The 24,027-nt window shown below is 36.2% G+C and overlaps 1 protein-coding gene across 4 annotated transcripts in view; it reads right to left on the bottom strand.

The window, feature by feature from the left end:
• Positions 1 to 20,913, bottom strand: part of LOC144966226 (coiled-coil domain-containing protein 186-like) — a 46,639-nt gene extending 25,726 nt beyond the window's left edge. For 3 of the 4 annotated variants that reach the window (XR_013644174.1, XR_013644175.1, XM_078902405.1), the window contains exons 1-10: positions 20,761 to 20,884; positions 12,200 to 14,092; positions 9,492 to 9,621; positions 8,759 to 8,887; positions 7,915 to 8,127; positions 6,932 to 7,051; positions 5,540 to 5,644; positions 4,673 to 4,771; positions 3,181 to 3,267; positions 1,662 to 1,804 (exon numbers count right to left, since the gene is read on the bottom strand). Coding sequence is in view for 2 of the 4 variants with exons in the window: in XM_078902405.1 (XP_078758531.1) it covers positions 1,662 to 1,804; positions 3,181 to 3,267; positions 4,673 to 4,771; positions 5,540 to 5,644; positions 6,932 to 7,051; positions 7,915 to 8,127; positions 8,759 to 8,887; positions 9,492 to 9,621; positions 12,200 to 14,085 (2,912 nt within the window). In the remaining 2 variants the exon portion in view is untranslated. Of the gene's footprint in view, positions 1 to 1,661; positions 1,805 to 3,180; positions 3,268 to 4,672; positions 4,772 to 5,539; positions 5,645 to 6,931; positions 7,052 to 7,914; positions 8,128 to 8,758; positions 8,888 to 9,491; positions 9,622 to 12,199; positions 14,093 to 20,760 lie in introns of all 4 variants that reach the window. The other variant, XM_078902406.1, reaches the window with a different exon arrangement.
• Positions 20,914 to 24,027: the final 3,114 nt, after the last annotated feature.

The following is a 24,027-nucleotide window of genomic DNA, read 5'->3' on the forward strand; positions in this document are numbered from 1 at the left end:
GATAGATGGACGAATGGATATGATGGATGGATGGATGGATGGATGGATGGATAGATGGACGAATGGATATGATGGATGGATGGATGGATGGATGGATAGATGGACGAATGGATATGATGGATGGATGGATGGATGGATAGATGGACGAATGGATATGATGGATGGATGGATGGATGGATGGATAGATGGACGAATGGATATGATGGATGGATGGATGGACTGGTAAATTAATGAATGGATGAGAAAATGGATAGCTGGACAGGTGTATCAATGGATGCATAGACAGATGAATGGATCGGTGCATAAACAAATGGATGTATAGACAGGAGAATAAATGGATGTATAGACAGGTGAATGAATGAATAAATGGATGGATGTATAGACAGGTGAGTGAATGAATGAATAAATAGATGTATATATAGATAGGTGAATGAATGGATGAATAGGCAGGCAGGTGAATGAATGAATAAATGGATGGATGTAGAGACAGGTGAATGAATGAATAAATGGATGGATGAATAGACAGGTGAATGGATGAATAAATGGATGGATGTTTAGACAGGTGAATGAATGAATAAATGGATGGATGAATAGACAGGTGAATGAATGAATAAATGGATGGATGAATAGACAGGTGAATGAATGAATAAATGGATGGATGAATAGACAGGTGAATGAATGAATAAATGGATGGATGAATAGACAGGTGAATGAATGAATAAATGGATGGATGAATAGACAGGTGAATGAATGAATAAATGGATGGATGAATAGACAGGTGAATGAATGAATAAAAGGATGGATATATAGACAGGTGAATGAATGAATAAATGGATGAATAGACAGGTGAATGAATGAATAAATGGATGGATGAATAGACAGGTGAATGAATGATAAATGGATGGATGAATAGACAGATGAATGAATGAATAAATGGATTGATGAATAGACAGGTGAATGAATGAATAAATGGATGGGTGAATAGACAGGTGAATGAATGAATAAATGGATGGATGAATAGACAGGTGAATGAATGAATAAATGGATGGATGTATAGACAGGTGAATGAATGAATAAATAGATGGATGAATAGACAGGTGAATGAACGAATAAATGGATGGATGTATAGACAGGTGAATGTATGAATAAATGGATGGATGAATAGACAGGTGAATGAATGAATAAATGGATGGATGAATAGACAGGTGGATGAATGAATAAATGGATGGATATATAGACAGGTGAATGAATGAATAAATGGATGGATGAATAGACAGGTGAATGAATGAATAAATGGATGGATATATAGACAGGTTAATGGATGGATGGACGGACGGAAGAATGTATAGATGGATAGAGAAACGTGCATAGTGCCTGAGAGTGACCATAGTAGCGCTACTGAAGATGAACAGCATCTAATTGCCAAATCAAAGCATAAAAATTAGGAGCAAGTACTGACACAAAGTAAAAATCTGAAAAAGGTGTAGGTCTATGATACAATGAAAGACAATCAGAATGAAAATAAAAAACATTGGAGAAAAAAAAAATCGTTTTTCCTTGACTCCACTTAAGAATGTTGATTTTTTTTCCCTTGCATTTTTCTATCTACTTGGACTTGTCTCACACTGCATCACACACAAAGTTTCACAATTTCAACATACCGATTATAGTCTTCATCGAGGTTTTGTTTCTCCTTTAGCTTCGAGTGAATGCCAGTGATATCGGCTTTCTGTTTATTGAGAAGTTCGTTAGACTGTGAGATGGCAGAGTCCTTTTCAGCCACAGAAATTTCCAAACTTTGAACCTGCACAGAGAGATATTTTATATAGAATGGTGAAAATTATCTTGATTCATAGCTGCCAACTTTTCAAAATGCAAAAACGTATTATTACACGTGGTGCGGCGCGGACGCCCAATTCATGTCTTAAAATGGCATATTTATTAATGTACTTAAGTACTAGAATGGTCAGAACTGAGAGCTCCGAGACCATCTGCAGTGTTTTTGCGAAATGCGGGGTATGGTGTACGGCGAAAATTTTCTCCCAAGATAATTTTTATCAGATTTTCTTTTTTTTTTTTTTTTTCTGGATTTTTTTTATTTTTCTGGATTGGCCAAATCGTACTAAGTACGATTTTATCGTACTGGTTGGCAGCTATGTTGATTGTTTTTATGTCAAACAGTGTGTAAAGAGCAAGACTATCAGGTCATATAATCGCTTAAACAGTCAATTTATTTTATAAACAAGGATAAAACTTAAGACAACAAAAGCGCAATAATCATCTGTATCAGATCGTAGTATAGCCTGACACTGACCAAACAATGACGTCAAAATGCCAGTCTTTGGCCACCACAAAAGAAAACAAATCGTGAGTTGTATTCAATAGTTCAACCAATGGAACCACTTGTTTCCATGAGCTCTACAAACAACAACTCACTAGGCGGTGCAAAAACCAAACAATGACGTCAAAATGCCAGTCTTTTTGGGTTTCAGTGTCAGACTATAACTTAATGATGGCTACGATCTGATAGATCATTGTGTTGTGTTATTAGAATAGCAACCAATTAATCCTGTCAGTTTACATACTTAAAATAGACTGGAATAAAATCGAGCTCGTAGACCTTACGACTCTGAAGAATTTAAAGGTAGCCAGTTTAAAATATCATATAAAACTTGCCTCTGAAACTGTGATAAAAACCTGCTAGAGGATGTGGATTGTAAAAAGGAATAAACAAAAATGAATAGAACAGCTTCAAAAAATAACAAAACTTTTCTACAGAGAGGACCGACAACATATCTCTGTCGTCTATCTGGAATTTAGTAATGTATTTTGCTGTTGGCTGAAGAAGGGTTTTGAGTTCCGTGTCTGGTATTTTGTTCCTTTTTTAAAGTTGTTATATTCATTTTTGTTTATAACTGTGAAAATGTGACCTTGTTATAAAGCTTAATATCCACTCAACTGGTCTCAATGCATTTACAAAATTATTGCACATTACAACCAAATTACTGATTACTTCCTACATCTACAATGTAATTCAAGAAACATAAGTAATGGTGTAGAAAAAAAAAAAGAGAGGAGAAACCCCCCCCCCCCCCCCCCCCCCCCCCCCCCCCCCCCCCCCACCCCCCAAAAAATAATAAAACCAAAAAAGAAAAAAAAAAAGATTAATTGTAGCAATACCTGCTCTTTCAAAGTATTCACTTGTAAAACTGCCTCTTTGTGCTGAACTTTAAGTGACTCCAATTCCTTTTTGGTCTTTTGATGAATCTGTAACGATAAAGACAACGATAAATGATTAATTATGTCAATAAATAAAAATACATATATAAATAATGGAGAGAGAAATAAAATAAAAAGAAGAAAGATAAAGGAAAAAAAATAAATAAATAAATAAATATAAAGATTTCAATTCAATTCAAACTCAAAAATATCTTTATTGTCGGAATAAACTGTATATAACTCAGAGCTCATAGGAGTGATAGAAAATACAAATAAAAATAAATAAATAAATAAATATATATTAGATCTTTATGATCCGTCTCCGACACAAAGAAAGAAAGAAAGAAATAATAAGTAAATATGGCAAGAAAAGACAATAGAGGATTGTGCCTGACTTTGTAAATATGCTGAAATAAATTAAATGTTTGGTGTGAAAACAATAATGTAACTGGCAATGTGATGATATAATTAGGCTCAATTCACTGCTCATGTCCAGATGTCATTTATACGACACAAATAACGATGTGAAATTGAATGTAAGCTTCAATTTAATAACGAAAACAGATAATGTGGACGTTTCAGGTTTCCCCTTTATCAACAAAACAGGATGAATGAAACACTGCAGATGAATGAGATAATGTGATAGTAGCGTTGCTAACAAGCAAAGAGGTCGGTATTGGTCCTGGGTGCAGTCTTTCTAAGTTCTTTCTAACTTTTATGTCCCCCCAGCAGTGATTGGGTAACTGAGTCCATTAGATCTTGCAAGTACCTTGCAATGGACTAGCATCATCCTAGCCAAAGGGTATTAAACAATCTCTCAATTTTGACACTACAGATACTGGGACAAGCTCCAGTTCTGAGTAAGTAATAAGTGGTAAGTAAGCCTCACAGTCTTAATGATGCTTGGTGAGAATTGTGCGACTCAGCCACGATTTTTAAGATCCGAGGAGTAATAGCTATACTCCAGTTCTAAAGGACCTCTTTCACTCTTTATGAACTTTTTACAGCGCAATATCCATTAAACGTGCTCAAAGCGCTTTACAGGGGGTCCCTGACCAACAGCAACATGTAACATGTAGAACACGACATGACGTCTGTTAGGCAATGCTACAATTTCTTCCGACAGGGACAACGCTGTTAACGGCCAGGTACTCATTTTACACCTGAGTACGGTGAGAGAATGTGAGTAAAGAGCCTTTTCCAAGGACTGAACTATGCGCCGAGCGAGGCTCGAACCCAGGACCTTCCGATCCGAATGTGAGTGTCATACCACAAGACCATTTTACACCCGAGTACGGTGAGAGAATGTGAGTAAAGAGCCTTTTCCAAGGACTGAACTATGCGCCGAGCGAGGCTCGAACCCAGGGCCTTCCGATCCGAAAGTGAGTGTCATACCACAAGACCACGTAGCCATTTTTACAGGAAGAACTTCAGGTCATTTTGAACATCTCACCTCTTGATTATCACTCCATTCTTGCATCTGCAGCTTGAGTTGCGACTCCTTCATTTTCAACTCTTTGTCCAAACTGTTCGACTTTATTTCCTCCGATTCCTGTTGTATGAGAAGGTGATGAATTGCAATGACAAATGAATATTACATTGTTTTTCTCACTATCTTTGTTCTCATCATCATAACTTTTATTATCTTCATTACTATTATTATTACTATTATTATCATTATTATTATTATTATTATTATCATTATTATTATTATTATTATTATATATTATATTATTACTAATATTATTATTATTGTTATTATTATTATTATTATTATTATTATTGGGGACGAAGTGGCCGAGTGGCGGTTAAGGCATTGCACTGTGACCTGGAAGGTCCCAGGTTCAAGCCCCGCTCCAGGAACTTTCTTTTTTTCCCTTGGGCAAGATTATTAACCACCGATTTTCTCACTTGGACAACACGGGTGATTCCTGTTGACATCAGACATCTTGTTTGATGAATTATGTATATTCCTTCATGGAATGCCTAGGCGACGATATCTTATGATGTTGTGGCAGAAGGGCATAATTTTTATATGATGATGATGATGATTATTATTATTATTATTATTATTATTATTATTATTATTATTATTATTATTATTATTATTATTATTATTATCATCATCATCATCATTATTATCAATGTTCTTGTTGTTGGTGTTGTTACAATTATCATCATTATCAAAATTATCATTAACATTACCATCATCATGATCATCATAATCATCATAAATCTTTGAACAGAAATCATCTATATTCCCCCATCAGGAGCGATATCGGAGACAACAACTTCTAGAACAAAAGAACAATTTCCAGACCTGGTAAGTCTTGACAATGGCTTGGCATTCCCGTCGAATGATTTCCGTCTCTTCTTTGGTTTCCTTCAGCTTGGACGTCGTCTTGTCCAGATTGGCTTTTGTCTCCTTTGGTTGGGGGGAAAAAATAATTTTGAAAATGAAACATTTTTTTTTTTTTTTTAATATTGGTGAGTGAAAAAATTTCAAATTCAAGACTGTATCAACTAAATTTGTGTTAATAAAAAAAAAAAGTATTAAAAAAATAAATGTTTTAATTTTATTTTTTTATTATATATATATATATATATATATATATATATATATATATATATATATATATATATATATATTATATATATATATATATATATAAAATATAAATGTTGAACATTGAACCTCCGAATGGAATAAAATCATTCTACGGACATAATATGCCGACTGACGACATGGATGGAGACCACAGAAACATGTGTTTTGGCCATAAATAAGTGAGTGTCTCCATTTATATTCTATATTAGTTCTAACCAACGTTATCAAGCACTCTCTACCTACAAGTACCCACCAACACTCATAAATATATATATATATATGTTGGTTAGAGCTAATATAGAATATAAATGGAGACACTCACTTATTTATGGCCGAAACACATGTATCTGTGGTCTCCATCCATGTCGTCAGTCGGCATATTATGTCCGTAGAATGATTTTATTCCATTATATATATATAAATATCACTGAGAAAGAAGTCCACTTTTTATCTATTTATTTGTCTCAGGGCCTACTAGATTAACAGTAGTATCAGCCACAGTACGACATTTAAAAAATGAGCAGTAGCTGTTAAATTTCTCACTTAAATGAAACATAAACGAGAAGCTAAATATCAATCTTGACAGTGCAGTCTGCCAAACCTCATCATATTAAAAAAATAAAAAACAAATTAAAATAAAAAAAACAACTTGAGCTTTTATATAGCACAATATCCACTAAATGTGCTCAAAGTGCTTTACACGGGGTCCCTGACCGATAGCAACACGTAACATGTAGAACGAGAAATACGCCTGTTATGCGATATTAACATTTTTCGGGCAGAGACAATGCTGTTAACGGCCATATAGAAGTAATACCATCATTGCAATGATAACGTTTATCATTATTACATTATGGGGGTGAGGTGGTTGAGTGATTAAAGCATCAAACTGTGACTCGTAAGGTCCTGGGGTTTGAGCCCTGCAACAGGCATCTTTTTTTATCTTGGCTAAGATTATCAACCCTCAATTTGCTGACTTTGGACACCATGGGTGACTCCTGTTCACATCAGATGTTAGATAGATTATTTATAAACTCCTTCGTGGAATGCTCAGGTGGCAGTACTTCACAACACTGCGCACAAGAGTGTAATTCTATTTCTTACCTTATGGGCCTCTAGCTCCTCTTTCAATTTGTTTTGGAACCACTTGATGCGATAGTCAGCAGATGACAACGCCTCCTTCAGCTTCTCCATCTCTCTCTTGACATCTCCGAGTTCACTGCACTGAATGGTGAAAGAACGAAGAAGTGGAAAATGATAACGAGATTGGAGTTATGGGTTATATCTACAGAGATGACACCACCGAGATTGGAGTTATGGGTTATATCTACAGAGATGACACCACCAATGAGATTGGAGTTATGGGTTATATCTACAGAGATGACACCACCAATGAGATTGGAGTTATGGGTTATATCTACAGAGATGACACCACCAAAGAGATTGGAGTTATGGGTTATATCTACAGAGATGACACCACCAACGAGATTGGAGTTATGGGTTATATCTACAGAGATGACACCACCAAAGAGATTGGAGTTATGGGTTATATCTACAGAGATGACACCACCAACGAGATTGGAGTTATGGGTTATATCTACAGAGATGACACCACCAACGAGATTGGAGTTATGGGTTATATCTACAGAGATGACACCACCTATGAGATTGGAGTTATGGTTATATCTACAGAGATGACACCATCAGGGCTAATCGATAACGATGGATGTTGATGAATATAAAATGATGGTGACAATAAGGATTATAATGACGATGATAGCAATGGAGATGATGATGATGATGATGGAGATGATGATGATGATGATGATGATGATGATGATGATGATAGAGATGATGAGGGGAGTATTAAAGAACAATTCCATGTGACCTGCTCTAAATATCCTTTTTCTTTTTTTTATTTTGGCTGTCAATATTTGTATATCTGTTCCAAGAAAGAGGGGGTTACACACCAAGAAATAAAACAGAAAACAATATATATATATTTTTTTGTTTTTTTTTTGCGGGGGGTGTATTCTACATCAATTTTGCTTTGCCTTTTCAGAAATATGCCCTAACATTTGACCCACCTTTTGTTCGTAACCGTTGACAGCTTTCTGTTTGTCCATCTTGGCATTCTTCAAGGTGGTTATCAAACCGTCCTTCTCCTTGATGGCTTCCCGGAGACGATTCTCAGCTTTCTCCGAGGCCTTCTTGGACTCCATCACCCGGGACTCGGACGAGGCAAACATCACCACCATGCTGTCCTTCTCCTTCACAGCCTCCTCGTACTGCCTGGTTATCTATTGTGGGGTACGTACGGTGTGTTATGAGAATAAGAATAAAATGAATAATGGTAAATAATAATCACTTATGATGACGATGATTAAAATAATCATATTAATAATAGTAATAATAATAATAATAATAATAATAATAATAATAATAATAATAATAATAATAATAATAGTAATAAAAATAATAATAATAATAATAATAATAATAATAAATAATAAAAATAATAATAATAATAATAATAATAATAATAATAATAATAATAATAATAATAATAATAATAATAATAATAATATACTAACAATAATACAAATAATAATACTAACATTAATAATAAAATAATAATAATAATAATAAAATAATAATAATAAATAATAATAATATAATAATAATATAATAATAATAATAATAATAATAATAATAATAATAATAATAATAATAATAACAAAAACAACAATAACAATAAACGGCATTTCTATGATGAGCTTTATCGCTTCAAAACAAGCACTGAGTGGTTTTACAATGTAAAAAAAAAAAAAAAAAAAAAAAAAAAAAAGAAATGACACTGTTTACTGGCACTACGGTCTCATAAAACCCAAACTCCCAACCTAAACTGATCAACGAGCGTTTTCCCCTCACCTGATCAACTCGGATTTTCAGCTCATTTTGCAAAGTGGTCACGGCCCTTTTGGCCGCCGTGTCGTGGGAAATCAACTTCCCCTTGGTGGCCTGAATCTCTTTCTGCTGTTGTGCGATGGTGTTTTCCAACTGGAATTAAATAGGAAAATGTGTGTACAACAACATGAATATAACAGCTTCAAAACAGAACAAAATAAAAATACCAAAAACGGAATGTTTCGGGTTCAAAACCCTTCTTCAGCCAACATACAAAAATGAAGACATAAATATACATTACTAAATTCCAGAAAGACAACAGAGATAATTGGTAGATCACACAGTTCACTATATGAGTTATGAAAAGTCATTGAAAAGAAAAAGAGAGTGAGAGAGAGAAAGAGAGCGAGAGCGAGAGAGAGAGAGAGAGAGAGAGAGAGAGAGAGAGAGAGAGAGAGAGAGAGAGAGAGAGAGAGAGAAAGAGCGAGAAAGAGGGAGGGAGAGAGATAGTGAGAAAGAGAGGGAGAGAGAGATGGAGAGAGGAGAGAGAGAGAGAGAGAGATGGAGAGAGGAGAGAGAGAGAGAGAGAGAGAGAGAGTGAGAGATGAGTGAGAGAGAGAGAGATAGAGAGAGAGAGATAGAGAGAGTATGACAGCAGAGAGAGAGAGAGAGAGAGAGAGAGAGAGAGAGAGAGAGAGAGAGAGAAAGAGTGAGAGAGATGAGAGAGAGAGAGTATGACAGGAGTACCGATCCTTACCACTTTAATCTGCGGCAAATACAGGTCATCAGCGTTGTGACTGGATGACGTCTGGTGGGCGAGAGTCTCTTGACAATCGGACTTCAACTTCATCAACTCGGCTCTGCTGGAATCTCTTTCCCCGTACAACCTACACAATCAATGGGGAATAGTATAGGATTGATTTATGTTTTGTTTTGTTTTTAAGGGTTTTACGGCGCTTGCAACACATTTAGGTCATATCAGCGCCAGTAAAAAGGAAGAAAATGGATAGTAAAAAGTTCTAGAATTACTATTAAAGCACCCAAGAAAAGGTAAGACAAAGGGGAACTGGGAATAAATGGGGATCAGATGTAGATTCCAAGAGCATATCACCAATGTACTTAGTTTGAGATCACCTATAAGTAAAAAAGTGTCATTTGGTCATCATCATCCATCGTGGCTTGTGCTCTTTGAACACGTTGTCAGTTAGCTGTCTCCACCAATCACGATCCTCTGCGGTGCACATGAAATCTGTGTTGCTTTTAAAATCACATTTTGACCATTCTCACCACAGTATTAAAACATTTGCGAAAAGAACATCTGTAAACTGTGTGTGCTAGTTGGATATTAGCATGGGAAAAAATATTTTTGTCTAAGGGTCGACAAAAAAAAAAAAAATAAAAAGGTATTTTGTTGGATATTAAGCAAGATAGCTTTCCCAGCTTACATACCAGATTAAGAATTATATTAATTATCTACCAATATAAAAAAAATTATGTTATAATCGTATAAAACCAATCATCAAAATTTGTAATGATCTGGCAATGTAGTTATTAATTATTAACAAACAATTGGCCTCATTGGAAATTAACTTTGTGAAATTAGAAAATACAAATGTTTGACTTTACTTGGAAAATTAAGACTAGAAAATTTAAAACAGGATTCCAGTAAAGATTGGCCCAAGTGCTGAAACCTGAAACTAAAATCTCGACACTTTGCCAAACCTCAAAATGTTCCTACTGAAAATGCGGCCTAAACTTTACTCTTATTTCATCATCGTTTTTATACCAATATTAAATGATTACACAGCAAACTGAAAACACTGAAACCGGAGGTATTTGACTTCGAGATATCGCGAAACCGGAATTCTGGCATGAACCAGAAAACTGGCATCCAATTGTTCCTTCAACACAAGAGATTCACTTTTCATTTTGCCGTCCTTGACCTTTTTACTGCTCGTGGTATTAGTATGAAACTTTTTGTTAAAAAGGCCTAACAATTCACTAACACCATGAGAATTAACAAAAAGTTAATAAATCTGATGTTTCTCATATTTGTCCCCCCTTTTTTTTATAACTCACTGCATCCCTCCCTACCTATTAAAACCACAAAGGAATATCGCCCCAAAAAAACAAACAATATAACAGCTCTAAAAAACAAAACAAAACTACTAAATACAGAACTTTTTGGGCTTCTTCAGCCAATAATAAAAAGATGTAAGAAAAGGTCTCTGCACGTCCAGTAAGGATAAATGATGGCAGCCATCAGTAAGTATTTTTAGTCACCCCACCGTCCCAACAACATCTAACATATTGGAATTAAATCAAACTTTAGTCACCCCAGCGTCCCAACAACATCTAACATATTGGAATTAAATCAAACTTTAGTCACCCCACCATCCCAACAACATCTAACATATTGGAATTAAATCAAACTTTAGTCACCCCACCATCCCAACAACATCTAACATATTGGAATTAAATCAAACTTTAGTCACCCCAGCATCCCAACAACATCTAACATATTGGAATTAAATCAAACTTTAGTCACCCCAGCATCCCTACAATATCTAACATATTGGAATTAAATCAAACTTTAGTCACCCCACCGCCCCAACAACATCTAACATATTGGAATTAAATCAAACTTTAGTCACCCCACATCCCAACAACATCTAAAATATTGGAATTAAATCAAACTTTAGTCACCCCAGCATCCCAACAACATCTAACATATTGGAATTAAATCAAACTTTAGTCACCCCAGCATCCCAACAACATGTAACATATTGGAATTAAATCAAACTTTAGTCACCCCAGCATCCCAACAACATCTAACATATTGGAATTAAATCAAACTTTAGTCACCCCACCGTCCCAACAACATCTAACATATTGGAATTAAATCAAACTAATACAATTGATACGAATTAAAAGGGTCATTTGATAAGCTGGCCTGGGTTAAGAAAATAATAAAAAAAGGAAGTTTTTTTGTGAGTTTTTAAAATCTTTTTAGAAGCTATTCATTTCTTGTTTTCAATACTTTTTACAACCAACAACAGCTTAGTCTTCAAAAGGAACATTTTTGGAAAAACAACAGGGATTTCTTTCCAACAAGAGATGAAGTGAGTAGGAAAGTGCCAGAAGACAATAGAGAATAAACTTTTTTCGTGGCGGTGATGGGGGTTTGAACCCGCGACCTTACTGGTACGACAACTCCGCCTGGCCGGTGACTCTACCGTATGAGCTATCCACGGTCGTACCAGTAAGGTCGCGGGTTCAAATCCCCATCACCGCGGCAAAAAATTTTTATTCTCGATTGTCTTCTGGCACCTTCCTACTCACTTCATCTCTTGTTGTTACCAACATAAGTGCCTGCTCCACTCACTTTTCTGATTTCTTTACAATAAAGAGTAAAAAAGAGAAAAACCAAAAATTAATCAAAAAGAGCAGCACTGCTTTACTCACTTTTTAATTTCATCATCTCGTATTTTCAGCTGCTCCAACATCTGCCTGTTGTGGTCTTGGAGCTGCCTGTATTCCGTATCTCCTACCAGACCATTGGGCACTTTATTGTTCAGTTTGCCATTCTTTCCTTGAGATTGAGTCATTGTGCGAGGTTGTGATGAGTTTGAAGAAGGCCTTGACTGACCCCTCTGGGGAGACACCCTCGATCTGGACAATAACTCGGCATCTAATTCTGACATGATATCGTCCAGCTCGTCGTCGTCGTCGTCCTTCGACAACGCCAGAGCCAACTGCTTTTGATAGTAATCATCGGGAGACTCTAATGCAGAATTTGCTTTACTCTGACTGAAGGACGACGAAGCTGCTTTCTGTTTAATTTGTATTGCGATAGATTCTTGATGACTTAGAGTATTTGCATGGAATGACGTCGTATCATTGGATTGCGAGTTTTTACTTGTAGAATCCTTTTTAGTCGCAGCGACAGGACTGTGGTTATTGACTGCCCGAGGTGGGCTGAGGAAGCATTCCGTGGAAATAGAACTTGCTGCCAGATTGGAGGCAATTGTTGTTTCGCTATTTAGTTGGTGGGATGACGAGGGTTTTTTAATAACTTCCGGACTGGAGACAGACAAGAGTGTGGTTGTTGATTTTGGTGGGGATTCATCGGAAGGTTGGGGAGAGGTACGAGAGGGATTATTGTGTTCTGACGGTTGGTGTGGGGGGGAAGGGGAATTATTGGAATGATCAAACTTGCTGTTTGAATGACTAGGAGTGGAAATGGGAGAGGAGCAAGGGCGAGAATTCCCATCGTTGTCTTGTTGCAAAACACGACTGATTTCACTTTCAGATGAGTCTTCATTGTTTTTGGAACTTTGGTCTTCGCTGGAGTGGGACTGAGGGGAAGGATTGGGTAAGAAGTCTGTTGGTCCACAAGAATTATGACTATCTAATATTTCAGAATGGTTAACCTCCATATTTATACATTCACTTTGTTCTGGTATAACATTTTCCACCATAGATTCTGAAACAGACTGATCTCTTTGTGCATCGTTGCATATCCTACTGTCACTATCTACCGACTGATTAAAACCTCCACAGTCATCCTTCCTATCACATTCTGGAATCTGAGAGTCACGCTCTACATCCAGAGAAGTATCGTTCATTCTCTGACTTTCAATAGAAGGAGATTCTTCATGTTCTAATGGTCTTCTATTGTCTTCCAAATTCGATGACTCACCTACCAAGGATATTTCATCCTGTTCTATTCTTATATCATCTTCTGGGGCATCCACACCAGTGGATATATCAACTCCAACATCGCCGCTAAACACATTGGCTGCACTCTCATTCCCGCCGTTGTCTTCTAAAACATGGGCATCGCCTTCAGAGATGACTGCAATCGAGTGAGATGCTTCATTGTCAGGTAATTTTGTTGCAGGCAGCAGAAGCTGTTGGTCGCTTTCAATACAGGCTTGTTGAATAGCATCGTTTTCACACTCAGGTGCTGCCATGACTTCATCTTGCTCAAAACTGTCTCCTTCCACTAGACTAGCGGGGACAGAATCTTCCTCCCTTCCATTTTCATCTTCCTCTGCGACAGATGATGAAGACACACCATTCAACAATGCAACCTGAGGTTCACTTTCAGACAAACCTTGTTCATTTCCATTTTCACTGACACAATGAGTCCCTCCTACAGCTCCAGTCTCGCATGAAATATCTTCAGGGTCTTCCCCTTGTTCAGCCACTGAAGGCTGATATGAGGATAACTCTACATTTTCTACATCCTGCTTCACTCCTTGGCTCCAATCAGAATCTTCTTCAGGTTCTGGGTTCTCCTCTTGTCCTCCGTCTCCAGTATCATCCGGTCCAAAGGGCTCACTCATAGTTCATCTGGTGAAATGGATAGGACAAATTACTACTCAATCACAATCATTGTTAGCAATAGTTTTTTTTTTTTACAGTGATGATGCTGTAATCGATACTGTAACAGACAAGGTACTCGTTTTACACCTGAATATAGTGAGATAAGGATGTCCCAATAGCTCAGTGTCAGTGTACTCACATTGCAAACGAAGGGACCAATATTGACCAGTGCAGTAAAGATTTTTTTTTTCTGACCCCCCCCCCCCCACCTGTCAATCAGCAGTGATTAGGTAGGTGGGTCTGTTAGTTCTGGCAGGAAGTACTTTGCTACTGTAAAAAACTCCTGCTCTATGGGCTTTAAGGCCTGTTAACATGTTAACATGTTATGGTGAGATGATGCAAGTGAAGAACTTGTACCAAGAATTCACCTTTGCACCCCCATTGCAACAGGATTCGAACCTTTGTCTTACAAGTCATACACCAACAGTTCTACTACTAGACCACAAAGTCGCGCATATATATATATATATATATATATATATATATAATATATATATATATATATATAGAGAGAGAGGAAGAGAGAGAGAGAGAGAGAGAAGAGAGAGAGAGAGAGAGAAGAGAGAGAGAGATAGAGAGAGAGAGAAGAGAGAGAGAGAGAGAGAGAGAGAGAGATAGAGAGAGAGAGAGAGAGAGAGAGAGAGAGAGAGAGAGAGAGAATATAATAGAGGAGAATAGAGAAAACCTACAACAATAAAAAGATTACAACAACCAAATGGATTATAACCAGTGACATCTATATTATGAAGTCCTAGATTATAACCCATCTCCCCCCTCCCCTTCCCATCCCACGAAAATCAATAACAATGTCAAGCTAGTCCAATGGTAACACATGTGAGTCCATTCGGTCCGTGTAAACAACGTTCACAATTATAGAGACATAGCATTGCAACTGGTACAAGCTTTAATCATTAAGCCGGGAAGATTAGCTGGATGTAAATCAAATTTGTCCTCTCTCTCTCTCTCTCTCTCCTCTCTCTCTCTCTCTCTCTCTCTCTCTCTCTCTCTCTCTCTCTCTCTCTCTCTCTCTCGATTTTTTCTTTTTTGTCTTTTTTTTATTCCATAATAAATATCATAATACTTGGAAAATGGACAAAATCAAATTAATGATTGCCATTCACAAAAGTGTTATTGTTATTAGTTTTACAGTAATCAGTAAAGGTCGTCCTTTAAAATTAAAACCTTGTGGTTTACGGAGCATTTTTATCTTCTTTAATCTCAGGCGCTGAAGTGTGAAATGGACAGCAATGATTACTTTGCTTCTCTTGGACAAGACGTTGTTAGCCTGTTATACAGTGCTTTCTACCTAATGTAACAGAACCAGCAACTTAACTCACTCAACCCTAACACCGACGATATCCGTAGTATACTCGGGGTTACTTGTACCCCATGCCTATTTATTACATTTTTCTGAGACAAATTATAGGTGTAGTATCAAAGCTAATGTTTTTTGGTTTTTTCATGTTAATGATAGTTGAATAAAACTATGTACATGCTCATTTTTAATTCATTTTTTTTCCAATTTTGAAAAGTAGCAAAAATCTCTAGGATTGAGTGAGTTAAATCACTACTAGGTGGACAGATGATTCAGAAAAAAAAAAAAAAAAGAAAAAAAGAAAAAAAAAAGACAAACCAAAAAACCCTACACTCTTCCTAGGACAGTAACAATTGAGTATGCTATCCTCTGGATAGGAAACTAGTCTGCTGAAAAAGTACTTTCCATCTGACGTACAGACACAGTTACCCAATCACTATCTTGGGTGGACAGAGGCATACACGTACTACATGCCTTCTATCTAGATGTCTTCAACCTCTTGAAGACCTCAGATGCACATTCCTCCCACCAAATCCAAGCATCAGTAACACACTTTATAGTCACCTGGAACAACTACAAAAGACGTCTAACTTCTACGTCATAGCACAAGACCGAAGGGCTAGAGCTCAGGTGGTCGCTGGTTCAGATGTAAGTAAGTAAGTATCTAGATGTCTTATAACTGTCTAGAACCCTCGGACCTAATCTAGGTCATGTTTTGATTCAAGACCGCACATCTACACCACAATGCACACTCCAATGACTTGATTAAATGCTTTTCATTTATAAAGCAGAACCACAAAGGCAGATTACCAAAAGAATTGATATAAAACCCAAAATGCATTATTTTCATCCATATGTGACACTGGCTGAGAAAACCCGGGAAGATGAGGCAAGCTTCAATTCGAGACATAAGCCAAAATCAAAGATAAAGTGTTTCCCATAGCAACAAATTTTATTCAGAAAACAATTCATAACTTGGGTTCTAATAGACATAGAAAGAAAGTTTAAAGTGGTAAAGTGATCAGAAAGATGTGGTCTACACCACTGCATATATAACTCAATTTATGAAATTTGCGCATCTTTCCGGGTTTTCTCAACCAGCCACACAAATTATTTCCACATGCTGTAGTCTCACTCTTCAGGAGTATCAACCCAACCAATAAGACATCATACACAATACAATACATCTGGACAACCACATGAACACAAGAAACAGGCTCGAGTTGTACCTAAGCTTCCAGGATTCGGTTCACCCATTGTCTATGACTATCTATTTATAGATGCTGTGCACTTGGCAAAAACATTCACAACATTGCCATCTGGAAATATAATGGACCAACACACAAATATGTGTGTAACCTTGAATGTTTATACATTTAAGTGAGAATTACCCATAAAAGTGGATGGCAAAAAACAATAACATAGACCTGAGTGACATCAACTTCTTTCTATCTTTCAAAGAATTGGAGTAATGTAATATATGAAAATATGTATTAATTTCTAAATAAAACAACCAAATGTTCCCCACTTTAAATATCAAATTTACTTTTAAAAATCCGAATTTTGGACAAATAAAATCCTAATGTAGGCACAGTGACCCTTCCCCCTCCCCCCCCCCCCCCCCCCCCCCCCTAAATTTAAAAAAAAAAAAAAAAATCTGTATGGGTTAAATCTGCACAAGTGGTGTGACTGGCAATGAGATCAGACATCGTATCATGAAAACTTTCCAATTTTCATTATCTATCTCTGTGTTAAAAAATGATGTCAACAGGGCATTTGCATTTTCTTTCTTTCGTTTTTTTAAAAAAGTTTTTACGGGTACATTTGGTTATACTTTATGTCATGCTTCATTAGCTGGTAAGTCTTTGTCCTTTCTTAAAATGATATGTCCCAATTAACCTCACCATATTTCTATGATTAAGACGGGTAATTGGGCTTCTTAACTTTTTTTTTTTTGTGTTTGTATATTTTTTATTCCAGATCCTTGGTAGAGTAAAGAGCAGTCAATGTCACTAATGTGTGTGTGTGTGTGTGTGTGTGTGTATTTTGTGTACATGTATGGATAACCCTATGAAAATATATCTATGGTCATTATCATTGATTCCTTGAATATACCAATTAAGTTCAAGTTTAAATTTTTAAGGGTTTTACGGCGCTTGCAACACATTTAGGTTATATCAGCACCAGTAAATAGGAAGAAAATGGATAGTAAAAAGTTCTAGAATTACAATTAAAGCACCCAAGAAAAGGTAAGACAAAGGGGAACTGGGAACAAATAGGGATCAGATGTAGATTCCAAGAGAATACCACCAATGTACTTAGTTTGAGATCACCTATAAGTCTCATCCGGACACAAGCACAAAATCCAACAGAGAGGAATACACTCAAATGCTTACATTATACACTAAAAATAACAAATATAATAATACATAACAGAGAAGATGATTTACAAGGAAAAAAATATCATCTCCCAAAACAATAACTATGCATTTGACTGTTTCCCTCCCAGCGAGAACTCCGGCCAGGGCCAGGACAAAACCAAGTAACCTCATTCCAAGACAAAGTCAGAAAGCATGTTGCAAAACAGACATAGGGGGATAGAAGACACAGTATGGACCTCCCTGCCCGCTATGGGAGGTCAGGATCCCCATCCAGTATACCAATCAACGCATATTAATGAATTAAAGGTGATAGTTTAGGCCATTAGGTGATTCTGTGTGGTTTTAACTTTCTCGGGTTCATATGAATATGAATGGAAAATCGAACAAATTTGTTTGATTTACAATGAAGGTGAACTCAAGAGAGTTAAGCAATTCTTTTTTTAAATGGACAAAATTGCCTTTGGGGTTAATTTCGATATAGGTTAGGTTTAATCCGTGGATTGACCATTGTTTTGTTTTTTTTCTTCTTCATGACGAAATCAACTGAAGGTTGAATTCAAATCACAATTAAAGGCAACAGGCATCTTTCTATTGAATTGAGTTTACTTCCAGTTCCAGTCAAGTTAATTCACACAACCAGACACAGAAAACCATTATGCAGAGCAGGAAACAAATCATACTTTTATTTGTTATGTTAAACTTTGATTTTAATCAGTATCAACTATAATTGAATACTAACCCAGCTTTGTATGAACATCTCTTTAATTTATACGCAAAGCTGACATCAAGCAGCTTATATATTTAGCTCTATATAGCGCAATATCCACTAAATGTGCTCAAAGCGCTTTACAAGGGGTCCCTGGCCAACAGCAACATTTGACAGGTAGGACGGGACAGGATGCCTGTTAGGCGATATTACAATTTTTCGGACAAAGACAACGCTGTTAACGGCCAGGTACTCATTTTACACCTGAGTACGGTGAGAGAAAGTGAGTAAAGAGCCTTTTCCAAGGACTCAACTATGCGCCAAGCGCGAGGCTCGAACTCAGGACCTTCCGATCCAAAAGCGAGTGTCATACCACTAGACCACATAACTTATGACTATTTGCTGGCTTTTATTATAAATGGAGCCTTAAATTTATTTGTTTTGATCTTCTTTTTAAAATTCTGGGTGTTACGCACTAAATTTTCATTGCAAAAAGCTTCAGTGTGTACTTGTTAGGTGAGATATTAGTTTGCATGGCACATACTGGGGGGGGGGGGGGGGGGGGGGGAAATATAAGCGAGGAGTTTGTTACATTTACCTTTGAAAGCATTGTCTATGAGTCATGATTAGGTATTTTGATTCCAGCTCTGGACAGGTGCCGATTGCCCATTGGAAATGTGAAGCTCTAGTTTGGTTTTGACAATACAAATTCTTTCCATAACTGTTGCATTATTTTTCACAGTACTTGAACGGTTCTAATATCATTTTACAGAGTAGAGACCAAGCTTTCTTTTGTTATGATTGGCATCAATGTAGGCACTTTCTTTATAAAGTTATAGTTTTATAGTATATTTTCATTTTCTTTACCTCATTTTAAATGTTTGTAATTTTTTTCAAAATTGAAAGATTATGCTAAATTTCATCAAGAATTGAAGGGGTCGTAGGGTGTTTAAATTAGCAAGTTAACGTTTATGTTCCCAACCTACAACGATCGATGAGCGACGAGGAAGAAATGAAGATCTGTCCTCGGCTTCTTAGGATCTTCGTTGAGAACAGAAGATATTTGTTTTCTTCCTCATGGTTAGTTGGTTGGGAATGTAATCGATAACTAACTAAAGGTCGCCAGTGACCAAACATCCTTTTTTTATGCTACAGTCCCATTTTAATTAACCTGTATCCAGCTTATCAACAGGTTGGGGGAATTCCTGGTTGAAGATTTAAAGCTTTTATGCAATGGTTAAAAAAATATAAATAAAAAAATTAAAGCATGGCATTAACAAGTTTTCATCATTAATTGGCACTGGTAAAGGAGCGAGGTCCCTGTCACCAACTTGCTTTGACATTTTAAACACAGAGACCATGGCCAGATGGCATAAAATGTTCCAAGGCAAAAAAAATTTGCCTTTCTTTTTTCTTTTACTTTAATTATTTCTAGTCTAGTAACCAAAAATGTAGCCAAGGTATCATAATCTGACACCTCTCTCTCTCTCTCTCTCTCTCTCTCTCTCTCTCTCTCTCATTTTCCTCTATTTTTGGTAAGATCAGCCACGGCTCCAGAACTGCTATTTACTGCAAGTTATCAAGGGGGCATTCAGGTGGTGGCAGGGACCTCACTCCTTTACCAAAGCTCATTTTTGAATTATTATTTTTTACATTTTTTGAAATATCAGTAAAAGTAAAAGTAAAGGCCCATAGTCCAAAGGGGTAGAGACGTCTAGATAGTCTTGTTCCTATTCATTATCGTAGAGAGCAATTTTAATTTTAAATGATAGTTGAAATTTTTTGGAATCCAATTTCCACCAGGTGAAAATGTACTGTACCGTGGCGATGTTAGTGATATGTGTTATTATTATGATAATGAATAATTTAATGATGGATGGGGATTTGGGATGGTGACAGTGACACTTTACTTATTAAAATTAAACAACTAGATATGACCTAGCCTAGACACATGGCAACAGATAAATTTTGACTGCCCATATATCGGTTATTAATCTAATTCCTGTTAACTGTCGTTCTTGGTCTCACGCTGAACAAGTAATAGAGATCGAGAGTGTTCCAAAGAGAAATGGGTTGTTTGTTGTTTTGTTGACTAACCGATCGCCTCGATTCTAAATTCTAATCCAGATCAGAGGGATTTCTACACAATGACAGATTTTCTATTTCTAATGCCGCCAATGTCTTGTTTGGTTTAGAAAACACAAATGTGGTTACGGCAGAGCACCATACTTACATTCTATACATAATCATTCCTCAAAAGAATTAGACTGAAACGAACGGATCCCTTGTCGGTTCATCTGTCATAGTCATTTCATTTCTAGCGGAAGTCAACATTATTTTGCCAGGCTGTACAAAATGGCGATAACTCTCTTAGAAGTCACGTGACGAAAACAAAAGCCATGAGGGTTGGGTCTCAAACGGCCCAAAGAGTTAATAAAAGAGATCGTGACAAACAGGGAAGCATAAAAGATCTTTCGACCCAATAAATACCGATGACGTAAGTACTTAGTCATTGCATAATCATGAAGCTCGGTCTGGTCCGTTGTGTACTAAGAAAATGTAGAAGGAAAGCTTTATTCCTGTTCATCTCACAAACACACAAATATAACACCGATTCGAACACAAGCAAATTAATTAAATATAACATACATATTCTCAAAAGTGCTAAAATCATTTATTTCGGAGACAAACATCGTTGTTAACGACCAGGAACTTATTTCGCACCAGAGTACAGTGAGAGCACGGTTAGTGGATATTGCTCTATATAAAAGATCTAGATAATAATGTGAAATTGAATGTAAGCTTCAATTTAATTACACAATTTAATTACAAAAACACATGTATTTGTAATTAAATTGAATCTTACATACAATTTCACATTATTATCTATTGCTTCGAGCTTCGAGCGGCAACATTTACATATATAAAAGATCTAGCTCAAGTTCAATGCGGGCAGCTTTGTTTGCTGTTGTAGACGAAATCAAGGGATATAATCAGTTGTTTGTTTTTTTAAGTTGGAAATAATTGAAAAACAAAACAAAAAATAATTATACCCTTCCCCCACGACATCAGAAGATATCGTCGCCTAGGCATTCCACTTTCCACAAAGGAATAGTAAAGACAATTCATCAAACAGGATGTCTGATGTCAACAGGAATCGCCATGTTGTCCAAGTTAGCAAATTGGGGGTTAATAAAACGAAAATGCCTGAAGTGGGACTCGAACCCGGGTCCTTCCGGGTCACAATACTTTAACCACTCGACCACATCGCCCACTATATATAATTGAGGCTCGCTGTTTGATAAGAGGACTCCGGGGTCGTGTTGGTTGAAAAGAGGCTGGGTGGGGGGGGGGGGGGGGGGTGTTGCTAGAGGAAAGGAATCTGAAATTAATTTTTATGTAAATGTTGCTGCTCTGCTCGAAGCTCGAAGAAATGAATAACAATGTGAAATTGAATGTAAGCTTCAATCAATTTAATATACGAAAACAGATAGGTACTGTGGACGTTCGGGTTTCCCCGTTATCAACAACACAGGATGAATGAGATAATGTGATAGTGAAAGTGGCCTTGTTAACTCTCTCCTTACCAGCTATTTTTAGAATTTCCCCCGAATATTCACACCCACCCAGCACAAAAATAGACTTTTCTTACTCAAACAAAAAAAGTAAAAAGTTAACTCTACAACACAATGTTTAGTATTTATAGCTGTAATCAAAGCATTTCTTTAAATTTTGTCATGTACAAGAGAAATCAGAATGAGGAAATTGTCGGTTACATCGTAACGAATGTGACGATTTTTCTATGGGTGGTAAGGAGAGGGTTAAGGTGAAGAAAAAAATATTGCCCCACTATCACATTATCTCATTCGTCTGTAGTATTTCATTCATCCTGTTTTGTTGATAAAGGGGAAACCCGAAACGTCCACATGATCTGTTTTCGTTTATTAAATTGATTGAAGCTTACATTCAATTTCACATTGTTATTTATTGCATTAATTTGAACACAATGCGATCAAAATCGAACTTAAGTGAGGATGTTACTGCTTTTATTTCAAAATTTGTAGACAATCCAATATTCATATTATTTGCATATATTATAATGTATAACAAGAGCTTTGGCCGACGGCGATCGATGCAAGTCTTTGTAATACCGTGTATATATAACGTATTATATTTCACTGGTTTATATTATCCTAATTATGTGTTAAACCAGTTCTTATGTTTTGTTTTTAAGGGTTTTACGGCGCTTGCAACACATTTAGGTTATATCAGCGCCAAAACCAGTTCTTAATTAGATAACTAATAATAATAATAATAATAATAATAATAATAATAATAATAATAATAATAATAATAATAATAATAATAATAATAATAATATAATAATAATAATAATAATAATAATAATAATAATAATAATAATAATAATAATAATAAATAATAATAATAATAATAATATCAATAATAATAATAATAAATATAAATTCAAGGAAATCATAATCATATCAGAAAATACTACAAAGAAAATATAAAAATGTATGTATATATATATGTATATATATATATAATATATATATATATATATATATATATATATATATATATATATATATATATATACAAACACACACATAATAATTAAAATGTATTACGTTTAGTCATTCAGAGCCATTGGGCCCACGGAGCCGGAGTTTATATCCCGGTTTCTATAGCGTGAAACGGACAATAGCAATTGCTTGCTATCCTTTTGATAGGACGCTAGTCTTTCGCAAAGTACTGTCCGTCAAATCACTGCTGGGTGGACAGAGGGGGGGGGGGGGGTCAGAAAAAAAAAACTCGACTACATCCAGGATCGATCTTGGTCCCTTTGCGTGTGAAGCGAGTGCTCTACCAACTGAGCAATCGGGACCTCCAATGAATGGATATAATACATTTCAAAGCCGTACCGACCTAAGCATAACACTAATACATTTCCAATAGTGGTTTTTCCTGGATAATTTTTCTCTTCTTTTTTTTAATGTTTCGATTAAAAATATATCAAGCCTATAATGGGCTGTTCACATAGTACGTCATCAAAAAATGTGACCTCCCCCCCCCCCCTCCCCACAACCGCTTCCCCCCCCCCCCCTTGTTGTCACTTGTCATCATTGGACCTCCCCCCCCCCTTACCCAAAAGATGACGTCATCATACAAAAGAAAGAAAAAGTAACTTTTTTTTCAACATTCACTAATTTGTACAATTCTTCTTACCCTCTTGCGTTTTGGAATTCGAACTTTGTTCCCAACGCGCACTTCGTACCTCTGAGTAAAAGTAAAAGACATTTTCAAAAATATTTAGATGATACTGATACTTCTTTTTTTTTTCAAAAATCTAATGTTAGTGAGATATAACGTTTGATAATCTGACGTCACAAATTAAGTATTGTAAACTTATATCATTACGCGTTACTCTATTTACGGAGAGGGGCGGAATAACATGTAACACCGCATTCATGAGTTA

Source organism: Berghia stephanieae, chromosome 2 (genome assembly GCF_034508935.2).
Source record: "Berghia stephanieae isolate SIO BIC M18660-M18661 chromosome 2, UCSD_Bste_1.3, whole genome shotgun sequence".
NCBI classification, from domain to species: Eukaryota; Metazoa; Mollusca; class Gastropoda; order Nudibranchia; family Aeolidiidae; genus Berghia; species Berghia stephanieae.